The sequence below is a fragment of the Hemiscyllium ocellatum genome, chromosome 6 (assembly GCF_020745735.1).
Source record: "Hemiscyllium ocellatum isolate sHemOce1 chromosome 6, sHemOce1.pat.X.cur, whole genome shotgun sequence".
Classification (NCBI taxonomy): Eukaryota; Metazoa; Chordata; class Chondrichthyes; order Orectolobiformes; family Hemiscylliidae; genus Hemiscyllium; species Hemiscyllium ocellatum.
In genome coordinates this window covers 125,005,763-125,028,097 of record NC_083406.1, presented here as the reverse complement: position 1 = coordinate 125,028,097, position 22,335 = coordinate 125,005,763, and the positions used below count along the sequence as shown (strand labels likewise).

At 44.0% G+C, this 22,335-nt stretch overlaps 1 protein-coding gene across 5 annotated transcripts in view; it reads right to left on the bottom strand.

Annotated features, from left to right (window-relative positions):
• apbb1 (amyloid beta (A4) precursor protein-binding, family B, member 1 (Fe65)) overlaps nt 1-22,335 on the bottom strand; it is a 149,147-nt gene that overhangs the window by 98,123 nt on the left and 28,689 nt on the right. For all 5 annotated transcript variants that reach the window (XM_060826401.1, XM_060826398.1, XM_060826400.1 and 2 more), the window contains exon 2: nt 7,666-8,407. In XM_060826401.1, the coding sequence (XP_060682384.1) occupies nt 7,666-8,392 (727 nt within the window). In that variant the 5' untranslated portion in view covers nt 8,393-8,407. The remainder of the gene's footprint in view (nt 1-7,665; nt 8,408-22,335) is intronic.

Below are 22,335 nucleotides of genomic sequence, written 5' to 3'. Positions count from 1 at the left end.
ATGGTCACCAGGCCTCTCTTTTCTGCTCCAAAAGAAAACAATCTGAACTTATTCAGCTCTCTTCACAGCTAACCTGCTCCATCCCAGGCAGCATCCTGGTGAATCTCCTCTGTGCCCCCTCCAGTGCAATCACATCCTATTATGTGGAGACCAGAACTGCCACACAGTCCTCCAGCTGGGGCCTCCCTGAAGTTCTGCACAGCTCCAACATCACCTCCTAGCTCTGACTGATAAAGTGCCATGACTGATAAGTCAAGTGTCCCAAATGCCTGAACTACCTATTAACCTGCCCTGCCACCTTCAGGGATCTGTGGAGAAGCACCCTAAGATCACTCTGTTCCTTTGAGCTTCCCAGGATCCTGCCATTCACTGAGTACAGAGGTACCTCAATTATCCAAATGCCAATTATCCGAATGATAGAAACATTACATCAAAGACGTGTTTCCAACAGAGGTAGTGTCTTTTGTTTACAGTGATTAAACAGACACCCTCTCCAAACGACTGACCTTCCGCCCTCTCTCTCGCCCCACACCTTCCCTGGAGTTCTACAGAGGGATGTACCCTAACCGCACCACCCCGTGACCAACATTGTCCTGTACAGGGTACAGGTGGAACATGTCAAAGAGTTGCAGTAAAAGGTTGTGTGCACACGAACACGGCTGTATGTGTGCACACGAACACGGCTGTATGTGTGCACACGAACACGGCTGTATGTGTGCACACGAACACGGCTGTATGTGTGCACACGAACACGGCTGTATGTGTGCACACGAACACGGCTGTATGTGTGCACACGAACACGGCTGTATGTGTGCACACGAACACGGCTGTATGTGTGCACACGAACACGGCTGTATGTGTGCACACGAACACGGCTGTATGTGTGCACACGAACACGGCTGTATGTGTGCACACGAACACGGCTGTATGTGTGCACACGAACACGGCTGTATGTGTGCACACGAACACGGCTGTATGTGTGCACACGAACACGGCTGTATGTGTGCACACGAACACGGCTGTATGTGTGCACACGAACACGGCTGTATGTGTGCACACGAACACGGCTGTATGTGTGCACACGAACACGGCTGTATGTGTGCTGCTGCAGTCTCCTAAACGGGAAGGAGACTTTAAAACTCTGAGCCCCAGAGGAAAGGCATTTAATCAATTAACCGAATAATCTGTTATCTGAACAAAACTGTCTCCGCCCATCTCGTTCAGATAATCGAGGTTCCCCTGTACCTCACATTTATCAGGGTTACCTATCTGTCTATCTGACCAATCCAATTGCATTCTCCTGTAACTTAAGACCTTCCTCCTGTCAACCATGCCACCAAAGTTAGTGCCTTCCACAAACGCATCATCTATCCACATTCTCACCGGCATCATTTATGAAAATCACAAACAGCACTAATCCCCGATGAATGCAAATGGACACCACAAATAGTCACCTTGCCCCACAAACAGCCATCTCCCACCATCGTCTGTTTCTGCCACTTGCTAAACTGTTAATTCAATACCTCACTCCATCACCCACCTACCATGCAGGAGGGCTGAACACCCAAATTTCTTATTACCTCTCACCAGTTGCCTCGTCTCTACATCATTCCTATCAAACACTCACAGGACAGGTGCTGTTGGGGGTTAGATACACAGTAATGCTCCCTCTACTCCCTTAAACTAAAAGTAAATCTTTCTCTACATCATCCCCATCAATCACATCCAGGACACCAACAGCAAGGGGTTAAATATAGCATAAAGCTTCTTCTAATCTTTTATACTGAAAGTTAAGTTCCCTCTACTCTTTTAAATCCAAAATAAAGGTTTCTCGATACTGTCCCCAGCAAACACTCCTGGGACAGTTACAGCACAGGGGTATTTACAGTATAAAGCTCCCACAACACTATCTCCATCAAACGCTCCCAAGACAGGTGCGTATGCATTGAAGGGAGTGTAATGAGAATTGATTCAAGTTGGGACTGCTCTCTCTCTCTGAAGAGAAGGTGACCGAGTGGAGATCTGATTAAGGTTTTAAAATCATTAAATGGGCTGGATAGCATAGATAGAGAGAAGATGTTTCCACTTGTTAAAGAAACTAGAATGAGAAGGGCATAGATTTGAAGTGATGTGCAAATGAAGCAAGTGATGTGAAACAAATGCTTTTTCACACAGTTTGTTCGGAGTATGGAGTGCACAGCCTGGAAATATGGTGAGAGCAAGTTCAATTAATTCATATAAGTGATGGTGCAAGAATATGGGGGTAACCCAGGAGATTAGCACAAATGGACCTGATACAGCCACAGTGAGTCGAATGGCCTCCTTCCACAGTATATTATAACAATTCTGTTACCTTGTAGTGCAGCTTTGGGTGACACAGTAAAGTTCCCTCTAGCTGTACAGCTAATCAAAGATAAATCTTGTTTGAGTTCAGTGGGGGGTGTGGGGTGAACCTAAACTGATAGCGATAGAGCTGAATGAGCAGAAACTTTTGAAATAGGCCTGGATAAACAATGTTTAGACTGGACTATACACCGAGAATGTTATCAGACGGATAACGGGAACAAACAGTGTTAATCTCTCTAGATCTATCAGGAACACAGGTTATTGGCTTGTTGTCTGATCACCCCATGAATTAAACAGAAATATATTTCAGAAATGGAACGAGAACATGCGCTGTTTGGGGCGTGCCCAGTACACAGAGCAAGGCATTTACCAAGGTGTCAGCTATCTACACAGAATGGGTCATTTCTCCCTGGCCCTCCCTCCACAATGCAAGCCAGACACAGCCTTGCTGCTGTATGAATCTGGCATAAGAGGTGATAGTAAAACTGAGACATTGTTATAAAAGTCCATCTGCTTTAATAATGCCCTTCAGGGAAGGAAACCTAATCTTAATGAAAGGAAGGACATGTTCTTAAAACTTTTATCAATCATTCATCAGGACAAATGCCAAACAATCACACAAATTATACCACAGGAGAAAAGGGTGCTGATTGGTTGACAATTTGATTGTTAAGTTCTTGGTCCACCAAGAACTAATCGGCTGTCCTTGCCTATCATGGCTATAGGAGGCAAAGGAGGGAACTAGAGGGGCTCTGATGCAAAATTCTAATTTCTCTCTGGCAACAGGACTGGAGGATAGACACTGAGGTCTCATTTTTCAAGAAGGGTGGTACAATCACCAGGGCATTTCAAACCAGTGAATCATAAATAAAGGTAAGGAAACTGTTGGGTGAAAATTCTGAAGAGTAGAATTAATCTCCACTTGAAGAGGTTGAGAAGCATAGAAAATAGCAGGAGGCGGCCACTTGGCCCTTCAAACCTGCTCATTATGACCATGGCTCATTCTCCAAATGAATAGTTTATTCCCACCCATCCTCCATATCCTTTGATCCCTTTAGACCCAAGTACTATATCAAATTCATCTTGGAATTATAACATGCTTTAAGCTCGACTGCGTTTGAGGATAGCAAATGCCACCAGCTCACCATTCTGAGTGAATTACCTTCTCCTCATCTCAGTCCCTAATGCTTTACACCATATTCTGAGACGGTGACCCCTGGTTCAGGACTCTGCTGCTTCTGGAATCGTCCTTCTTGCATCTATCCTGGCTAGTCCTGTCAGCATTTTCTAGGTGATTCTGAGATTCCCCCATTATTGCTCTGAACTGCAGGGAATGTAATCCTAAGCAATTCATTCTCTCCTCATATATCAGTTTTGCCATTCCAGCAATCAGTCTGGTAAACTTTTTCTGTAATGTCTCTACAGCAAAGCTGTTTGAGATAGATTCTGAAAACAGATGTACTAACATCAGTGTTCTTGAAGCAGCTAACAGTATCAGCATCAGGCCAAAATCATCCAAAACCAACTTTGTTGGGTGGTTACATGCATAAGATGCCCGGCGAAGGTCAAACAAGTGTTTCAAAGACTCCCAGAAGGCTACCCTCAAGAAGTGCAATATAGATGTCAAAGCATGGGAGATCCTTGTTCAGAAGAAACTGACTTGGAGGAAACTCCTGTGTGAAGGGACACACAAGAATACCCAAATGCAAGATGATGTAGAGAAAAGGAACTAGAGCAAGGAATGCCAACGATCTCAAGGCCAAGGACCAACTCCATCTCCCAGAAACCCTGGGCAAACACGTGGTTGAAGATGCAGCTGCAGCTGCAGGATCAGGCTCATCAGCCACCCCTGGAACCCACGAGCAGTGACTTGGGAATTTCCTAGGTAAACAATCACACTCGTTAACAAGTGATTGCTGACAACGTTAGCAATAACATCCTTTCACCTACAAGGAGACCAAAAGCACCCACAATATTCCAGATGTGGCCTCACCAAGGCCCTGCATGACATTCCTGCTCCTGTACTTGAATCCTCCCACTATGAACACCACACACCAGTTATCACCCATCACACCTACAGGTTACTTTCAGTGATTGGTGTATGAGAACACATTGCACATCACCCACTCTCAATTTATAGCCAGATAATAACATTTTCCTATTTTTGCTACAAAAGTGGATAACTTCACATTTATTCACATCATACTGCATCAGTGATGCATTTGTCCACTTACCCAGCTTGACCAACTCTCTCTGAAGCATCTCTATCTGCCTCACGGCTTACCCTCTCACCCAGCTTTAGGTCATTTGCAAATTTGGAGATATTATATGTAATTCCTTCACCACACTCACTAATATAAATTGCAAACAACTAGAATCCTAACACTGACCCCTATGGTATCCCATTAGTCACAACCTAGCACTCAGAAAAAGATCCATATGTTCCTACTCTTTGTTTCCAATCATCCATCAATCAATCTCAATACAATTACCCCCAATACCGTGAGCTTTAATTTGACACATTAATCTCTTATGTGGATCTTTATCAAAAGCCTTCTCAATGTCCAAATGTACCATACTCACTGGCTATCCCTCATTAGCCATACTAGTTACCTCCCTGAAGAATTCCACTAGATTTGTCAAAGAGGATTTCCCTTTCGCAAATCCAAGTTAACTCTGTCCAATCCTGTCACTGTTTTCCAAGTGCTCCGCAATTAAATAATTTGTAACAGACTCAAGCATTTTTCCAACAATTGTTCTCAGACTAATTGGTCTATAATTGCCAGTTATCTCTTTATTTCATTTTTTAAAACCGGGGTTAAATGAGCTACCCTCCAATCTGTGAGAACTGTTCCAAAAATCGAGTGAACCTTGGAAGATGGCCATCAATGCACCCATATTGCTTAAGTACTCTGGGATGTATATTATCATCAGGCTGTGGGGATTTATCGGCCTTCAATCACATCAATTTCCCCAACACCATTTTCCTCCAGTTTCTCTCTCTCATTAACCTTGTGTTCCCCAACATTTCCACATGTTGTTTGTGAATGCAGAACCAAAGGACATTTTTAGTTGGTTGGCCATTACTTTGTCTCCCATTATAAATTATTCTGTTTCCCTTTGTAAGGGACTTATATTTGAGTTTAGCAATCTTATTTTCTTCACATACTCATGAAAACTTTTAGTCAGTTTTTATGTTCCCCACAAACCTGTCATTACACTACTTTCCTTTTCTTAATCAATCCCTTTTGTCTTCCTTTGCTGAATTCTAAACTGCCCCACTTCTCCTGCCTGCTGTTTTTTAAGATGAATCTGTATGCTTTTTCCTCAGAGCTAACATTAACTCTAAATTTCCCACCGAACTTTCCCTTTCCACCAGACCGGAATGAACAATTGTTGCAGTTCCCACTTGCGCTCTTTCAACGTTTGCTATTGTTTTTCCACCATCATCTGTTTACGTACAGTTTTGTCAGGAGGAGGGCAATCCTAACAAATTTAAATCACATTTTAGAGAAGGTTAATGGGTGTGTAGACGGGGCCAGTGCAGTTGATGTAGTTGGCAAAACCTTTCCTTCTGTGGGAAACTGAGAGGAGGTAAAGGCACATGGGATTCAGGGCAACTTGGGAAGTTACATCCCAAATTGGCTTAGTAGTGGGAGACAGGGTGGTGAGAAAAGAGTTTTAAAGAGATTTCTTTAAGAGATCAGGAGCTGGTATCCAGAGTTGTATCACAAGGATCAGTACTGGGTCCAAAAAGGATACAAAAGAAAATGTGGAGATGACGACTATAAGTTTGCACATTACATGAAGATTTGCCTCATGGTTAACAGTGAGGAAGGTGGTTTTGGATTACAGGAAAATATAGACAAGTTAGTCCGATGGGCAGATCAGTGGCAGATGGAATTTAACCCAGAGATATGTGAGATGATGCATTTTGGAAAAAGGAACAAGATATGGAAGTACTCAACGAATGGCAGGACACCATGGAGAAGAAAAATCTTGGGATGTTTGTCCACATATCCCAGAATTTGCAGGACAGGTTCATAGAATCCCTACTCCGTAGTCCACCTTGCCTATACATCTTTGGACTGTGGGAAGAAACTGGAGCACCGGGTGGAAACCCACGCAGATGCAGGGAGATGTGCAAACTCCACACAGTCACCCATGATTGGAACTGAACCCAGGTCCCTAGCAGTGTGAGGGAGCATTACTAACCACTGAGCCTCTGTGCCACTCATTCTTAATAGGGTGGTGAAGGCATACAGGATACTTGCCCTCAGCAGTCAGGGCATAGAATATTACAGCAGGGAAGTTCATGTTGGAGCTGAACAGGATTTTGGTTAAGCCACAGCTTGAGTGCTATGTGTAGTATTGGTTAGTGCACTGTGGGAAGGATGGTACTAGAGAGGATGCAGAGGAGACTCACCAGGATATTGTCAGGGATGAAGCAATTTAGTGAAGCGAGGCTGGATAAGCTTGCATTGTTTTATTTGGAACACAGAAGACTGATGGGACACCTGATGCAGGTGTATAAGAGATTATGAAGTGTTTGGTTATGGTAGACAGGAAGCAACTGTTTCCTTTTAGTCGAAAGGTCAATAACAAGGGGGCATAATTTTAAGGTGAAGGGCAGAAGTCTGGGTGGGGATTTGCGGAAAAATGTTTCCATCCAGAGGGTCGTGGTATTCTGGAATGCATGCCTGGGAGGACAGTAGAGATGGGAAATTTTACAAGTTTTTAAAAATATACTTGGATGAGCCTTGAAATGTCATAACATTCAAAGTTATGGGGCAAATGCTGGAAAGTGGGAATAATGTAGGTTGGCCTGTGCAGAACCAATAGGCCAAGGGCCCCCTTCAGCACTGTATGATCTATGACTCTACATGAGACTCCTTACCCACAACACTGATCTTTGACTTCACTTTGAAATCGCCAACCTATTGCATCCAACCCAGTGCACTGGTGTCAGAATACAGCCACCTCCAACACCAATCTATAATGCTTGAGCAGCCCAGGCATGTACTCATCGATAGGTACGGTGCGATTGGTAGCCTTATGCACACAGGCAGAGTGGATGCTGAAGGGGTTGTAAATCTGTGGAATTCTCTAGACCAGTGACCAATGGAAATCAATGAACATAGCCAAGACTGAGTTATGCAGAATTTTGAGTGACAAGAATTATTGGGAAAATAGGACTGAGACCACAACAGATCAGCCAAGCTCCTACTGAACGGTGCAACAGGTTTGAAGGGTTCCTATTTCTATAATCTCTTAGCCCCATTGTCCCGGGAGTTAAGTTGAAGATAGGTTGGAACATACCTATATCGTCAGGGGAACTCCAAGAAGCACTGCCTTGGGAAAGGCTGGTCCAGCTCGAATCCTCGTCACTAGCTGCAGTATTTTTCATTCCAAATAAGAGACACGAGCTTTTCCGATGGTCACTCGGTGCGTCCAATGGGTTGGTCAGTCCGGCCTTTTCATCTTCCACTGGCTGCTCTCCATGTGTCTTGGAGCCTGACCGGATTTCAGAGGGTTGACTTGCTGAATCTGACTCACATGCCTCAAATTCTCCCTGATCCAACTGGATGACCAATGGCTGTCCTTTGTCAGAATTCCCACCACATGCGTTGAGGGAAAGTTCCAGGCCCATGTAGTAACTGAGAAAGCCTTTACTTTGGGAAACAGCCTGGTTCACTGCTTGCTCCTTGTCTGCCGATTCTGGCTGCTCCTTCTTTGCAGAGCTCTCAGTCTCTTCTGTTCTCAAGGTGACGTTCCAATTCTGGTCTTTCCTCTCGTTCTCAGCAGCCTTGCGCATCTGGTTTCGTCCGTCCTTCAGCCACTTGCTGTTGGCAGTCTCATCAGCCAGTCCCATAGCAGTCTGAAGGTCAGTAGAAGCATAAACCTTACGGCCTTTGGGTGGTGTCGATCTCTTGATGTCGGCATTAAGCAGCTCGTTGTGTGATGAGCGCAGATTGAGAGTCAGTGTCGGGGTTACACAGCTGGTGACATTCACCAGGCCTGTCTGGTTACTGACAGAGCTAGACATAGTGCCTCGATCACCCTGAAATGAAAGAGAGCAAATATTCAACAGCAACCAACTACCCGCCACAAAGTTTCACAGATCGCCATTCAGCCCATCCTGTGGTGGTCAGTTGTCACTCTCATCAATCAAAGTAAATACAGATCCAATTAAATCCAACTTTTACAAATACAGGTTCAAATAGCAGCTGACAGGAAAGGGGTTCTATCTTGGCTGGGGAGATTGGCCTGATTTTTAATCACTTTGACAAAGAGCTTGTCCTGTCGTCAGCACAAGATTCCAATCAGCAAATTGAGCCACCATGTGTTTCTTTTTATTCATTATCAGGATGAGTTTGTTGCTGGCTAGCCCAGTATTTGTTACCTATCATTAATTGCCCTTTTGGTATCTGTAGACTCACTGTCAGTTGTGAAGGTATTGCTGGTTGCTGATAGACAGTGCTGTAAAGATAAGTGGCTAGTGACACACTGTATTTCAGCTGTCATCCTGAACTGTCACTCAATATAATTTTCACAGAAGAATTTTGTCTGTTTACAGTAAGGAAGCAGCCAACAACACACACTGCCAATTTACACAGTAAAATACCACAGCCTGCAAGGGAGATGAACATCCACATATTCAACAAAAGGTAATGATTAAAGGAGGAACGTTCATGAGAACATTCTCCACTTCCCCAAAACTCTGGAGGAACATTCTGCATCTACCCACAAGATAAGTGGGCCCAAATTTAAATGTACCCTTTGATTAACAGTACTCCACCAGTGCAGCACTCCATCAGTACATAGCAGTACAGCACTCTCAATAATGATCATCTGACAGTGCGGCACTTCCTCAACACTGACTCCTCGACAGTGCACTGCTCCTTCTGTGGTAATCCCTCAGCACTGTCCCTCTAAATGGTAGCATAATGGTAAGGTCCAGAGCCCCAGGCTCGCTCTTGGTCAAAATCCTGGAGCTCCTTCCCTAAGGGCATTGTGGGTCTACCTACAGCACGTGGATTACAGCAGTTCAAGGCGGTGGCTCAGCCCCACCTTCTCAAGGGGCAACTAGGGCCAGGCAATAAATGTTGGGCCCAGAGTGACTCCCACATCCCACAAGTGAATAAAAAAGGCTAATATTCCCAGAGCATGCATTCAAATTAAAGGTACAGACAGTCTAATTTGAATTCAATTAATAAAAATCAGGAATTTAAATTGCCAATGACGATAAAGAAATAACTGTCAACTGTCATTAAAATCCTTCTGGTTCACGGAAATCTGTCTTCCTTACCTGGTCTGGCAGCAAAACCTGACACAAGGGAAAGAAGCTAGACGGTCACTCTGTATTGGATGAGGCACTGGAAACAATAACCACAAATGCAGCTCTATCAGTCTTGCAAAGTCCTCCTTAACAACATCAGGGAGATTACTGAACTGAGAGAACTCTCTCACAGGCTAAGAGAAAGCGAGGACAGCAGGTGCTGGAAAGTCAGAGTCGAAAAGTATGGCGCTGCAAAAGCACCACAGGTCAGGCAGCATCTGAGGAGCAGGAGAGTCGACGTTTCAGGCATAAGTCTTTCACCAGGAATGTCTTACAGACTGTCAAGCAATAGCCTACTACAGTCATACTCAAGGAATCATATCTTACAGACAATGACCCAGACAACATCATCATCTTCCTGGGTATGACGGTGTACAGTGAGGGAGTTGCTCTGGGAGTCCACAATAATGATTTCACATCCCAAGAAGTCTCATGACATCAAGTGAAACATGGGTAAGGAAACCGCCTGCTGAAAATGTGTTGCTGGTCAAAGCACAGCAGGCCAGGCAGCATCTCAGGAATAGGGAATTCGACGTTTCGAGCATAAGCCCTTCATCAGGAATGAGAGAGATTAGCCAAGCAGGCTAAGATAAAAGGTAGGGAGGAGGGACTTGGGGGAGGGGCGATGGAGGTGGGATAGGTGGAAGGAGGTCAAGGTGAGGGTGATAGGCCGGAGTGGGGTGGGGGCGGAGAGGTCAGGAAGGAGATTGCAGGTTAGGAGGGTGGTGCTGAGTTGAGGGAACCGACTGAGACAAGGTGGGGGGAGGGGAAATGAGGAAACTGGAGAAATCTGAATTCATACCTTGTGGTTGGAGGGTTCCCAGGCGGAAGATGAGGCGCTCCTCCTCCAGCCGTCGTGTTGTTATGTTCTGCCGGTGGAGGAGTCCAAGGGCCTGCATGTCCTCGGTGGAGTGGGAGGGAGAGTTAAAGTGTTGAGCCACGGGGTGGTTGGGTTGGTTGGTCGACGCTGCCTGGCCCTGCTGTGCTTTGACCAGCAACACATTTTCAGCTGTGACCTCCAGCATCTGCAGACCTCATTTTTTACTTAAGGAAACCGCCTGCCATTTACCACATACCACCAGGTCTTGCCTGATGAATCAGGACCACTCAATATTGCATAACACTCAGAGGAAGCACTGATGGTGGCAAGGGCAGAGAATATTCTGTTTGGAGGATTGTCAATGTCAATCACAAAGACTTGCTTGGCAGCACCACTACTGATTGAGTTAGTTGCTAGACTGGGTCTAGCTGAGGGTACCAAAAAGAGGGAAGAACAAATTTGACCTCATCCTTACCAATCAACTGGCTGCTGATGCATCTGTCCATGGCAGAATTAGTAAAAGCACAGTTCTTGTGAACACAAAGGCCTGCTTTCAGATTGAGAAACCCTGACATCACATTGTGTGGGCACTATCACTGTGCAAAATGGGACAGATTTCAAACAGATCTAGCAAGTTAAAATTGGGCACCTGCGACGTATCATGGGTCAACAGCAACAGCAAAATTAGTGTTCCATACACAACCTGGAACCCCATGGCCTGGCAGATACCCCACTTTACTACTACCATCAAACCAGGGGATCAACTCTGGTTCAATAGAATGCAATTAAAATTCTGACTGCATCCCATAGTTAGAAAAAAAATCACACCAGGTCTTGCCATTAAAGAATGATTTACATTACACTGTTTCTGGAGAAGATCAGGTCACTGCATTGTCTCTTCAGTGGCATGTGACTGTGAGGGAGTGGCTGCGGTTGTCTTGTGGGCATTACTGACTGCGATGTAAAGATTTTGTATAAAGGAAGGACTGTTCCCTTTGTTCAGAGAGATCTCCTGATACGGTTTCGCAAGCATGGCAAAGAGTGTCGAGTGACCCTCCAGAAGCTTGTGCTTGCTCAGTAAATGTTGGTTGTTCACAGAAGTTAGCTTATTACAGTTGCACCGAGTGTGTAAGAATCTCAAGAAAAAGAGGAGAAAGTGAGGTCTGCAGATGCTGGAGATCAGAGCTGAAAATGTGTTGCTGGAAAAACACAGCAGGTCAGGCAGCATCCAAGGAACAGGAAATTCGATGTTTCAGGCATAAGCCCTTCATCAGGAATCTCCTGATGAAGGGCTTATGCCCGAAATGTCGAATTTCCTGTTCCTTGGATGCTGCCTGACCTGCTGCGCTTTTCCAGCTCTCAAGAAAAAGAACCTAACATTTGGTGACAGCGGTGGGATTCCAACATACATGGAGTTTCTAGGTGGACTGAATAAGTGAGCGTCTGAGTGCCGGTTGTGTGAGATGGGTGAGCCCCTGAGGTAAGATTTACCTTGACCTCTCTCCTTAACCTACCACTCAGTCGACACCTCATCCCCTAGGACTCTGTGGTGACGGATACTCTGAGGTAACTTACACACTTGCATGCTGAGTTCGATTTCACAATCATAAGTTACTGAGAAGGTAGGTTAAAGTCCCCCTGAAATTCAGAGATTAACATCCCCCTGGGGAGGAAAAAAAAAAGAGGTTGGAGTCCTCCAGTAGTGAGGTTTAAGGCTCCAGAACATAGAGTATAAAATAATATAAAATTACTGTGTCTGTCTCAACCACTCTACCTTAGACCGGTTGTTAAGAGGAGAATTCCCCCACATGAATGCCTGGACCCTGAAGTGGGTGTGGAGACTAAAGACACTAGACTAGTATATAGAAATCTGTGTGTGTGATTTGACTCAAGACCTTCATTAGTATTGTGCTGACTGTAATTTCAGACAGGACAATGCAATGAGTCCAGCAATGGCCAACGGTTCCATTTGAATGATTCTCAGCTGGCAGGACTGTTTAAAGATCGACTGGTAGATACAAAAAAAATTAAACCTCAAGGAAAAACCTACATGTGAACACTGCTGGTAAATTTTGCTTAAGGAATTAGGAAAGTAGAAGACTTGGAATTAAACTTTATGGGGAGCGGCTTGGACTGCGGTGCCCTGTGGTCCGCTGCGACGGTTTTCTATTTTTATAAGTGTAATTTCATCAAGAGGATGCAACTGATCTTTCTTTCCTTTGCAATCTCGTCCAGTGATGGAATAACATTCCTCACTCCAGTTTCCACCTAGATGAAGATGTTTTAATAATCTTTTAGTGTGCCCGAGCCAGACGCTGTAGGAATCACAGAGCTTCACGAACCTTGGACCAATGCTTATGTATTTTTTTCTGTGCCATAATGGTTGATTAAGAGTCTGTGGACATGATTTATTTTTGTCAAAATCTAGTATAGATCTTTTTGGGGCCACCTCCTCCATCTTTTTGACTCCTCAGCTTCCAGTTCATGGATAACCACCAGGTGAACTAAGGGGGTCTCAAATGTGCCACATTTTCTCCCCCATATTAAAATTCTGACCAGAGGCTCTTCAAAAAAAAACAAGAAATGCTGAAAGTAAGGTTGTACTAATACTTGGGTCGAAAAAGGAAGTTTCTAAATAAATTATGCCATACTGAAAGTGTTTAATATTTAAATATTTGGTTTGTTAAAGTACTGATTCAGAAAATAATCAAAGTAACTGTTTTGCCTCATTTGAGTTAAGATCTCAATTCAATGTGCTTTGTGGGCTATGTAATAGCACAGATTATTGTTTTTACATTAATGGTATACAACATTAGGTCCTTTTAAAATGATCAAACATGTAACCTTAAAACAAATTGATTGAGGTCCTTGAGCCCATGATTTGTTTGAAATTTTACAATGCCGATTTCAAAAAAAACAATTGGGTCAGTGGTCATGCTTTAGCCAGATGAGAGGAATGTATTAAAATATCTCTGCTTTTTTTTAAATGCTGAGTGTTCACACAAAGAAAAGTGCATTGTAATTTTGATGTTTTGTTAAGATTTTAGAGAATATTAGAACTTGAGGCTGAGCTGTTTCAGTTCTGTTAATTATTGTTAAGACTTCATTGGCCCCCTTCAAATTGCAAATTCAAAGAATGCTGATCTCTACCAAAAGTTGTACAGTTACTGGTCTGTAACCACTGTAATTCCGACTGTCTTATTTGGGAAGTTTCATTCGGAGGACATATTTTAATATATTCTGCATTTGTTTCCCCCCAATGTGAGATTAAATGTGAACTGAAACTGCCTCTTCAATAGCTAAGGCACAGCAAACATTGTTGTTTTCTTGCTGTTCCAGATTTCTGAAATACTTTTCCTGACAGCTTTCACATTAGCCAAGTATTAGTTTGTTAAAGGAAAATAATTTTTGAATAAGCTGAATGGGGTCCCCTGAGGACCATTGGTTGTTGTTTTATAATGGACTGAATTGTTTAGGCAGCATAATTTAGAAGTTTGTGGATTGTATAAAACTCGATAATGACATAAATAGTGAACAAAATAACAGACTTCAAGTTGACTAAGAATGTTGAAAAAGACAGACACAATTTAGTGTAGTGACAAATGTGTGACTGTCTTCATATTGCTATCTACCCTGGCAAGGAAGGAATGAGAGGAGAAATGCAACAATACTTTCAGCAACTAACGTCTATAAAATTTCTCCAGTCACAGGTAAAGCATGCCTTTGGACCACCACCCGCCCCTTCACAACCTGATCCAACAGATTCAGTCAGCTCCCCAGTCATGAGCATGAAAAGTGAAGCAGCTAACAACGGAGAAAAGAAGGTCTGTATGCTTTTTGTCAGTAGCCTTCGTATGGATATTAAACTACATGAGCTTTAGCTTGTCGTTCAATCATTTAAGGGACATGAAGGTTCACTGACCAAGCTAACATCATAACAGCCAGTTGGCTTTGTTACATTTAACAACAGAGCAGGAGCAGAAGCAGCAAAGGATGCTGCGTTCACCGAGCCTGCTGCTACTGAACTGCACACTCGGATGCATCGGTATCCTCTAACTGAAGCATCTCCATAAGCATGGAAGTTGTCAGTTTTGTTCAGTATTTAACTGCCCTTATCCAAGAATTCAGAAATCTCCATGGAGGGGTATGCAAGGACTGACTGGATTTTGTTTTCAGGTTGGGGTTTATTGAAGGAGACTTTGGATAACTGGCTCATTTCCACTTGACTTGAAGGGGTGGAGTGGTCACTAAGGAAGTGGGAGGATCCTGCAGATTCTATCCACTGCATGGACTACTGATTTCTGTTCTTATTATCACTGCATGTTGTGCATTAATAACTTTCTTAAGTACAAACTGTAAGATTCTTAGGAATAAGCTGGTAGTGCCATCTAGATTGTTATCATAGAATGATAAAAAGGGGGAATGAGATATTAAAGAGTTAATTTGCTCTGCTGACCTGCAAGAAATTGAATACCTCAGGGGTAGGGTGGGATTGTCTCATGGGTGGAGGGTAAGGAATTTACATCCCCATCCCTTGCCATTCACAGCCATTTGCATGGCCATTTCCTAGTTACCTCCATTCACAGGTAAAGCATGCCTTTGGACCACCACCCTCCCATCCACAACCTGATCCAATGGATTCAGTCAGCTCCCCAGTCATGAGCATGAAAAGTGAAGCAGCTAACAACAGAGAAAAGAAGGTCTGTATGCTTTTTGACAGTAGCCTTCGTATGGATATTAAACTACATGAGCTTTACCTTGTCTTTCAATCATTTAAGGGACATGAAGGTTCACTGACCAAGCTGAGCCATTTGTATCATTATCACCTATTCGAAATCTATTAGAACATTGCAATTAAATTTCTGACTGCACCCCATAGTTACAAAAAAAATACAATTCACACCTGCTCATCTCCTCCTCACACTCCGCTTTAGTATCACCCACAGACTTTGAGACAGCTCTTCTATATGCTTCCAACTGGATATTTTGGATGATGATCTGCTTTGCATTCATAAGGATTACATTGTTTTTGGAGAAGATCGGGACACTGCATTGTCTCTTCAGTGGCATCTGACTGTGAGGGAGTGGCTGGGGTTGTCTTGTGGACGTTACTGACTGTGATGTAAAGATTTTGTATAAAGGAAAGACTGTTCCCTTTGTTCAGAGAGATCTCCCGATATGGTTTCGCAAACATGGCGAAGAGTGTCAGGTGACCCTCCAAAAGCCTTTGCTTGCTCAGTAAATGTTGGTTGTTCACAGGAGTTGGCTTATTGCAGTTGTATCAAGTGTGTAAGAATCTCAAGAAAGAGAACATAGCAAGAGGTGATTTCAAATAGGCCCCCATCTTCAACCATGTGGGAACAAAGCACATCAGTGTAAAGGACAAGTGTGAAGCATTTGCAACATTCTTCAGCCAGAAACACCACTGTCCTGAGGTCCACCGCTCTAATACCAGTCTTTAGTCAATTCAACAGACTCCACAAAGAAAAGCTGAAGGTACTGGATACCTCAAAGGTTATTGATCCTGACATTTCAACAACAGTACTGATGACATGTGTTCCAGAACATTGTGCCCCGACCTAGCTGATCCCGTATAGCAACAACACTAGTATCTAGCTAACATTGTGGAAAATTGTCCAAGTTTATCGTGTACAAAAAGCAAAACAAATCCAACCCAGACAATTATTGCCCCATCAGTCTAATCTCGATCATCATTAAACTAGAGGAAGGAGTCATCAATATCACTACAAAGCAGTTGTTGCTAAGCAATAACCTGCTCAGTGATTTTCAGATTGGGTTCTGCCAAACTCAGCTCCTGAACTCCTGACAGCCTGAGTCCAGAGATGAGGTCAGAGCGACTGTCCATGAGTTAAAGGCTGTATTTGAATGGATTTCGCATTAGGGAATCCTAACACAGCTGGAGTCAAAAGGGATAACTCTCTCTGAAGTCAAACTTAGACAAAGCAAGATGGCTGTGGTTGTTAGAAATCAGTCTCAGCTCCAGGACACTGCTGCAGGAGTTCCTCAGGGTAGTGTCCCAGATAAAACCAAATTCAGTTGCTTTACCAATGACCTTCCCTTCATCCAAGTCTGAAGTAGGATATTCACTGATGATTGCACAATGTTCAGCACCATTTGCAATCTCTCAGATGTTGAAGCAGTCCAAGTCCAAATGCAGCAAGACCTGGACAATATCCAGGCTTGGATTGATATGCAGCAAGTAACATTTACACCACAGAAGGGCCAGGCAATGATCAGCTCCAACAATTGAGAATTTAATCATCTCTCTGTGATATTGAACAGCATAACCATCACTGACTTCCCAATGCCCATCATTGCTGGCTCAACAACTTCAAACTCCCTTCCTATAAGCACCGTGGTGTTCCTCTACCTCAAGATCTGCAGTGGTTATTGAAGACAACCCACTACCATTTTCTCCAGGACAATTAGGAATGGGAAACAAATGCTGACTCAGCCAGCAACACCCACATCCCATGAATGAATATAAAATATGTTCAGCACTCCTTCAGTGTTGACACCTAATGTACCAGCCCTGGAATGTTGGATGGGGCACAGTGGGGGCAGATTTAGAGTCATAGAGATGGACAGCATGAAAATAGACCCTTCGGTCCAACCCATCCATGCCGACCAGATATCCCAACCCAATGTAGTCCCACCTGCCAGCACCCGACCCAGATCCTTTCAAACCCTTCCTATTCATATACCCATCCAAATGCCTCTTAAATGTTGCAATTATACCAGCCTCCACCACATCCTCTGGCAGCTCATTCCATACATGTACCACCCTCTGCGTGAAAAGGTTGCCTCTTAGGTCTGTGGCAGCACAGTGGCACAGTGGTTAGCACTGCTGCCTCACAGCGCCAGAGACTCGGGTTCAATTCCCGCCTCGGGCGACTAACTGTGTGGAGTTTGCACGTTCTCCCTGTGTCTGCATGGGTTTCCTCTGGGTGCTCCGGTTTCCTCCCACAGTCCAAAGATGTGCAGGTCAGGTGAATTGGCCATGCTAAATTGCCCGTAATGTTAGGTAAGGGATAAATGTAGGGGTATGGGTGGGTTGTGCTTCAGCGGGTTGGTGTGGACTTGTTGGGCTGAAGGGCCTGTTTCCACATGGTAAGTAATCTAATCTAGTCTCTTTTATATCTTACCCCTCTCGCCCTATATCAATGCCCTCTCGTTCGGGACTCCCCAACCCCAGGGAAAAGACTTTGTCTATTTATCCTATCCATGTCCCTCAATTTTGTAAACTTCTATAAAGGTCACCCCTCAGCCTCTGACACTCCAGGGAAAACAGTCCCAGCCTGGTCAGCCTCTCCCTGTAGCTCAGATCCTCCAACCCTGGCAACATACTTGTAAATCTTTTCTGAACCCTTTCAGGTTTCACAACATCTTCCTGATAGGAAGGAGACCAGAATTACACACAATATTCCAACAGTGACCTAACCAATGCCATGTACAGCCGCAACATGACCTCCCAACTCCTGTACTCAATACTCTGACCAATAAAGGAACGCATACCAAACACCTTCTTCACTATCCTATCTACCTGCGACTCCACTTTCAAGGAGCTATGAACCTGCACTCAAAGGTCTCTTTGATCAGCAACACTCCCTAGGACCTTACCATTAAGTGTAGAAGCCCTGCTAAGATTTGCTTTCCCAAAATGCAGCACCTCACATTTATCTGAATTAAACTCCATCTGCCACTTCGCAGCCCATTGGCCCAGGTGGTCAAGATCCTGTTGTAGTCTGAAATAACCTTCTTCGCTGTCCACTACACCTCCAATTTTGGTGTCATCTGCAAACTTACTAACTGTACCTCATGCTCACATCCAAACCATTTATATCAATGACAAAAAGTAGAGGACCCAGCACTGATCCTTGTGGCACTCCACTGGTCACAGGCCTCCAGTCTGAAAAACAACCCTCCACCACCATCCTGTCTTCTACCTTTGAGTCAGTCCTGTATCCAAATGGCTAATTCTGCCTGTATTCTGTGAGATCCAACCTTGCTCATCAGTCTCCCATGAGGAACCATGTCGAATGCCTTACTGAAGTCCATATAGATCACATCTACTGCTCTGCCCTCATCAATCTTCTTTGTTACTTCTTCAAAAAACTCAATCAAGTTTGTGAGACATGATTTCCCACGCTCAAAGCCACGTTGACTATCCCGAATCAGTCCTTGCCTTTCCAAATACATGTACATCCTGTCCCTCAGGATTCCCTCCAACAACTTGCCCACCACCAAGGTCAGGCTCACTAGTCTATAGTTCCCTGGCTTGACTTTACCACCCTTCTTAAACAGCGGCACCACGTTTGCCAACCTCCAGTCTTCCAGCACCTCATCTGCGACTATCGATGATACAAATATCTCAGCAAGAGGCCCAGCAATCACTTCTCTAGCTTCCCACAGAGTTCTCGGGTACATCTGATCAGGTCCTGGGGATTTATCCATCTTTACCCGTTTCAAGACTTCCAGCACTTCCTCCTCTGTAATCTGGACATTTTGCAAAGTGTCACCATCTATTTCCCTACAGTCTATATCTTCCATATCCTGTTCCTCAGTAAATACTGATGCAAAATATTCATTTAGTATCTCCCCCATTTTCTGTGGCTCCACACAAAGGCCGCCTTGCTGATCTTTGAGGGGCCCTGTTCTCTCCCTAGTTACCCTTTTGTCCTTAATGTATTTGTAAAAACCTTTTGGATTCTCCTTAACTCTATTTGCCAAAGCTATCTCTTGTCCCCGTTTTGCCCTGCTGATTTCTCTCTTAAGTATACTCCTACTTCCTTTATACTCTTCTAAGGATTCACTCGATCTATCCTGTCTATACCTGACATATGCTTCCTTCTTTTTCTTAACCAAACCCTCAATTTTTTTAGTCAACCAGCTTTCCCTAAACCTACCAGCCTTCCCTTTCACCCTGACAGGAATATACTTTCTCTGGATTCCCATTATCTCATTTCTGAAGGCTTCCCATTTTCCAGCCATCCCTTTACCTGCAAATATCTGCCCCCAATCAGCTTTCAAAGGTTCTTGCCTAATACCATCAAAATTGGCCTTTCTCCAATTTAGAACTTCAACTTATAGATCTGGTCTGTCCTTTTCCATCACTATTTTAAATCTAATAGAATTATGGACGCTGGCCCCAAAGCGTGCCCCCTCTGACACCTCAGTCACCTGCCCTGCCTTATTTCCCAAGAGTAGGTCAAGTTTTGCACCTTCTCTAGTAGGTACATCCACATACTGAATCAGAAAATTGTCTTGTACACACTTAACAAATTCCTCTCCATCTAAACCTTTAACACTATGGCAGTCCCAGTTGATGTTTGGAAAGTTAAAATCCCCTGCCATAACTACCCTATTGTTCTTACAGTTAGCTGCGATCTCCTTATAAGTTTGTTTCTCAATTTCCCTCTGTCTATTGGGGGAGGGGAGGGGCGGGGGGGGTCTATAATACAATCCCAATAAGGTGATCAGCCCTTTCTTATTTCTCGGTTCCACCCAAATAACTTTCCTGGATGTATTTCTGGGAATATCCTCCCTCAGAACAGCTGTAATGCTATCCCTTATCAAAAATGCCATTCCCCCTCCTCTCTTGCCTCCCTTTCTATCCTTCCTGTAGCATTTGCATCCTGGAACATTAAGCCGCCAGTCCTGCCCATCCCTGAGCCATGTTTCTGTAATTGCTATGATATCCCAGTCCCATGTTCCTAACCATGCCCTGAGTTCATCTGCCTTCCCTGTTAGGCCCCTTTGAAATAAATGCTGTTTAATTTATTAGTCCTACCTTGTCCCTGCCTGCCCTGACTGTTTCACTCACTTCTGTTCTCAGCTGTACCTGTGTCAGATCAATCTCTTTCCTCACTATCTCCCTGGGTCCCACCCCCCCACCTTACCAGTTTAAATCCTCCCGAGCAGTTCTAGCAAATTTCCCTGCCAGTATATTAGTCCCCTTCCAATTTAGGTGCAATCCGTCCTTCTTATACAGGTCACTTCTACCCCAAAAAAGATTTCAATGATCCAAAAATGTGAATCCTTCTACTATACACCAGCTCCTCAGCCATGCATTCGTCTCCTCTATCCTCTTATTCCTGCCCTCACTAGCTCGTAACACTGGGAGTAATCCAGATGTTACTACCTTTGAGGACCTCCTTTTTAAATTTCTGCCTAACTCTCTGTAATCTCCCTTCAGAATCACAACCTTTTCCCTTCTAATGTCGTTGGTTCCAATGTGGACAATGACCTCCTGCTGGCCCCTCTCCCCCGTGAGAACATTCTGCACCCTCTCTGAGACATCCTTGATCCTGGCACCAGGGAAACAACACACCATTCTGCTTTTTCTCTGCTGGCCACAGAAACGTCTGTCTGTACCTCTGACTACAGAATCCCCTAACATAATTGATCTCTTGGAAGCAGACGTACCTCTCGTTGCATTAGAGCCAGTCTCAATACCAGAAATTGGCTGTTCGTGCTACGTTCCCCTGAGAATCCATCACCCCCTACATTTTCCAAAACAGCATACCTGTTTGAAATGGGTATAGCCACAATTGACTCCTGCACTAGCCGCCTACTTCTTTTATCCTTCCTGGAGTTAACCCATCTACGTGACTGTATCTGAGACTTCCCCCCCTTCCTATAACTGCCATCCATAACATGCTGTCGCTGTTGAAAATTCCTCATCGCTTCTATCTGTCTCTCCAACTGATCCACTTGATCTGATAAATTTTGTATCCAACAACATTTATGGCAGATATAATTCGCAGTAACCCTTAAACTCTCTTTAAACGCCCACATCTGACGAGTACACATCACTGCAAAGGCCATTTTTGCTCCTTCACAGTCTACAGACCCAGAAAATAACACCGACTTATTCCTTTCCAAACACTGCCCCTGATTAAATTAATAGCTATGGCTTATATTTTAAGTTTAATCAAGAGACTTATCTCCAAAAACATATTATCAAGAAAGAATCCACTGTACTCACTACTGCAGCCTTTCTCTTGGACAGACTTAAAACAACAATTAAACTTATCTGATTCTGTGCTGTGAACTTCACCCAACAGTTTACTCTGTAGCTAACCTGTGCTGTACCAGTCTTGGGAATGTTGGAAGCGGACAGTGCAGAGGTAGCTTTACTTAGTATCCAACTTCCTGCTGTACCTGTCCTGCAAGCGCTTAACATGACAGTGCAGAATTATTTTACACCTTAACCCTGTTTGTAACTGAAATGAGAGCCAATGTCAGCCTTCCCTAATTGCTTAAATTAAATGGGGAATAGGCACGGAACTGGAATTGAGCCTGAGACAAGATCATCCATGACCATGCTGAAGGGTACAGCAGGCTTGATATGCTGAATTGCCTCGTCTTGCCCCTGGTTCTTATATTCCAACTCCTAGGAAAGACATTCTCCCTGGACCACATACAGGTTTAGGTGGAAATCATTGCTCCCATGGTCAGTTGTCAGTGAAGAGCAGGAGGATTTTCCCAGTCTCCAAGGCAATTTTTACGTAACAAACCTTAAGCTGCCCTACCAGTGGTTTATCTTACAAATATCTGAGAAATCTGGCTATACATTAAATGGCTGCCATATGTACCCGCTTTATAACAACAGTACTGAAATTGTCTCGAGGACATAGAAGATGCTTTTAAAAACAGATCTTGCTTTCTCACTGCCTTGCAGCTCTAAACAAGAGCAGCTTGACAAAATTCAATAATAAGTCTTCAGTCAGAAGCTCTGTATGCCAACACAGACAACACCAAATCCATCCCTGCATCTACCCTGCTCTCAACATTAACACCAACAGCC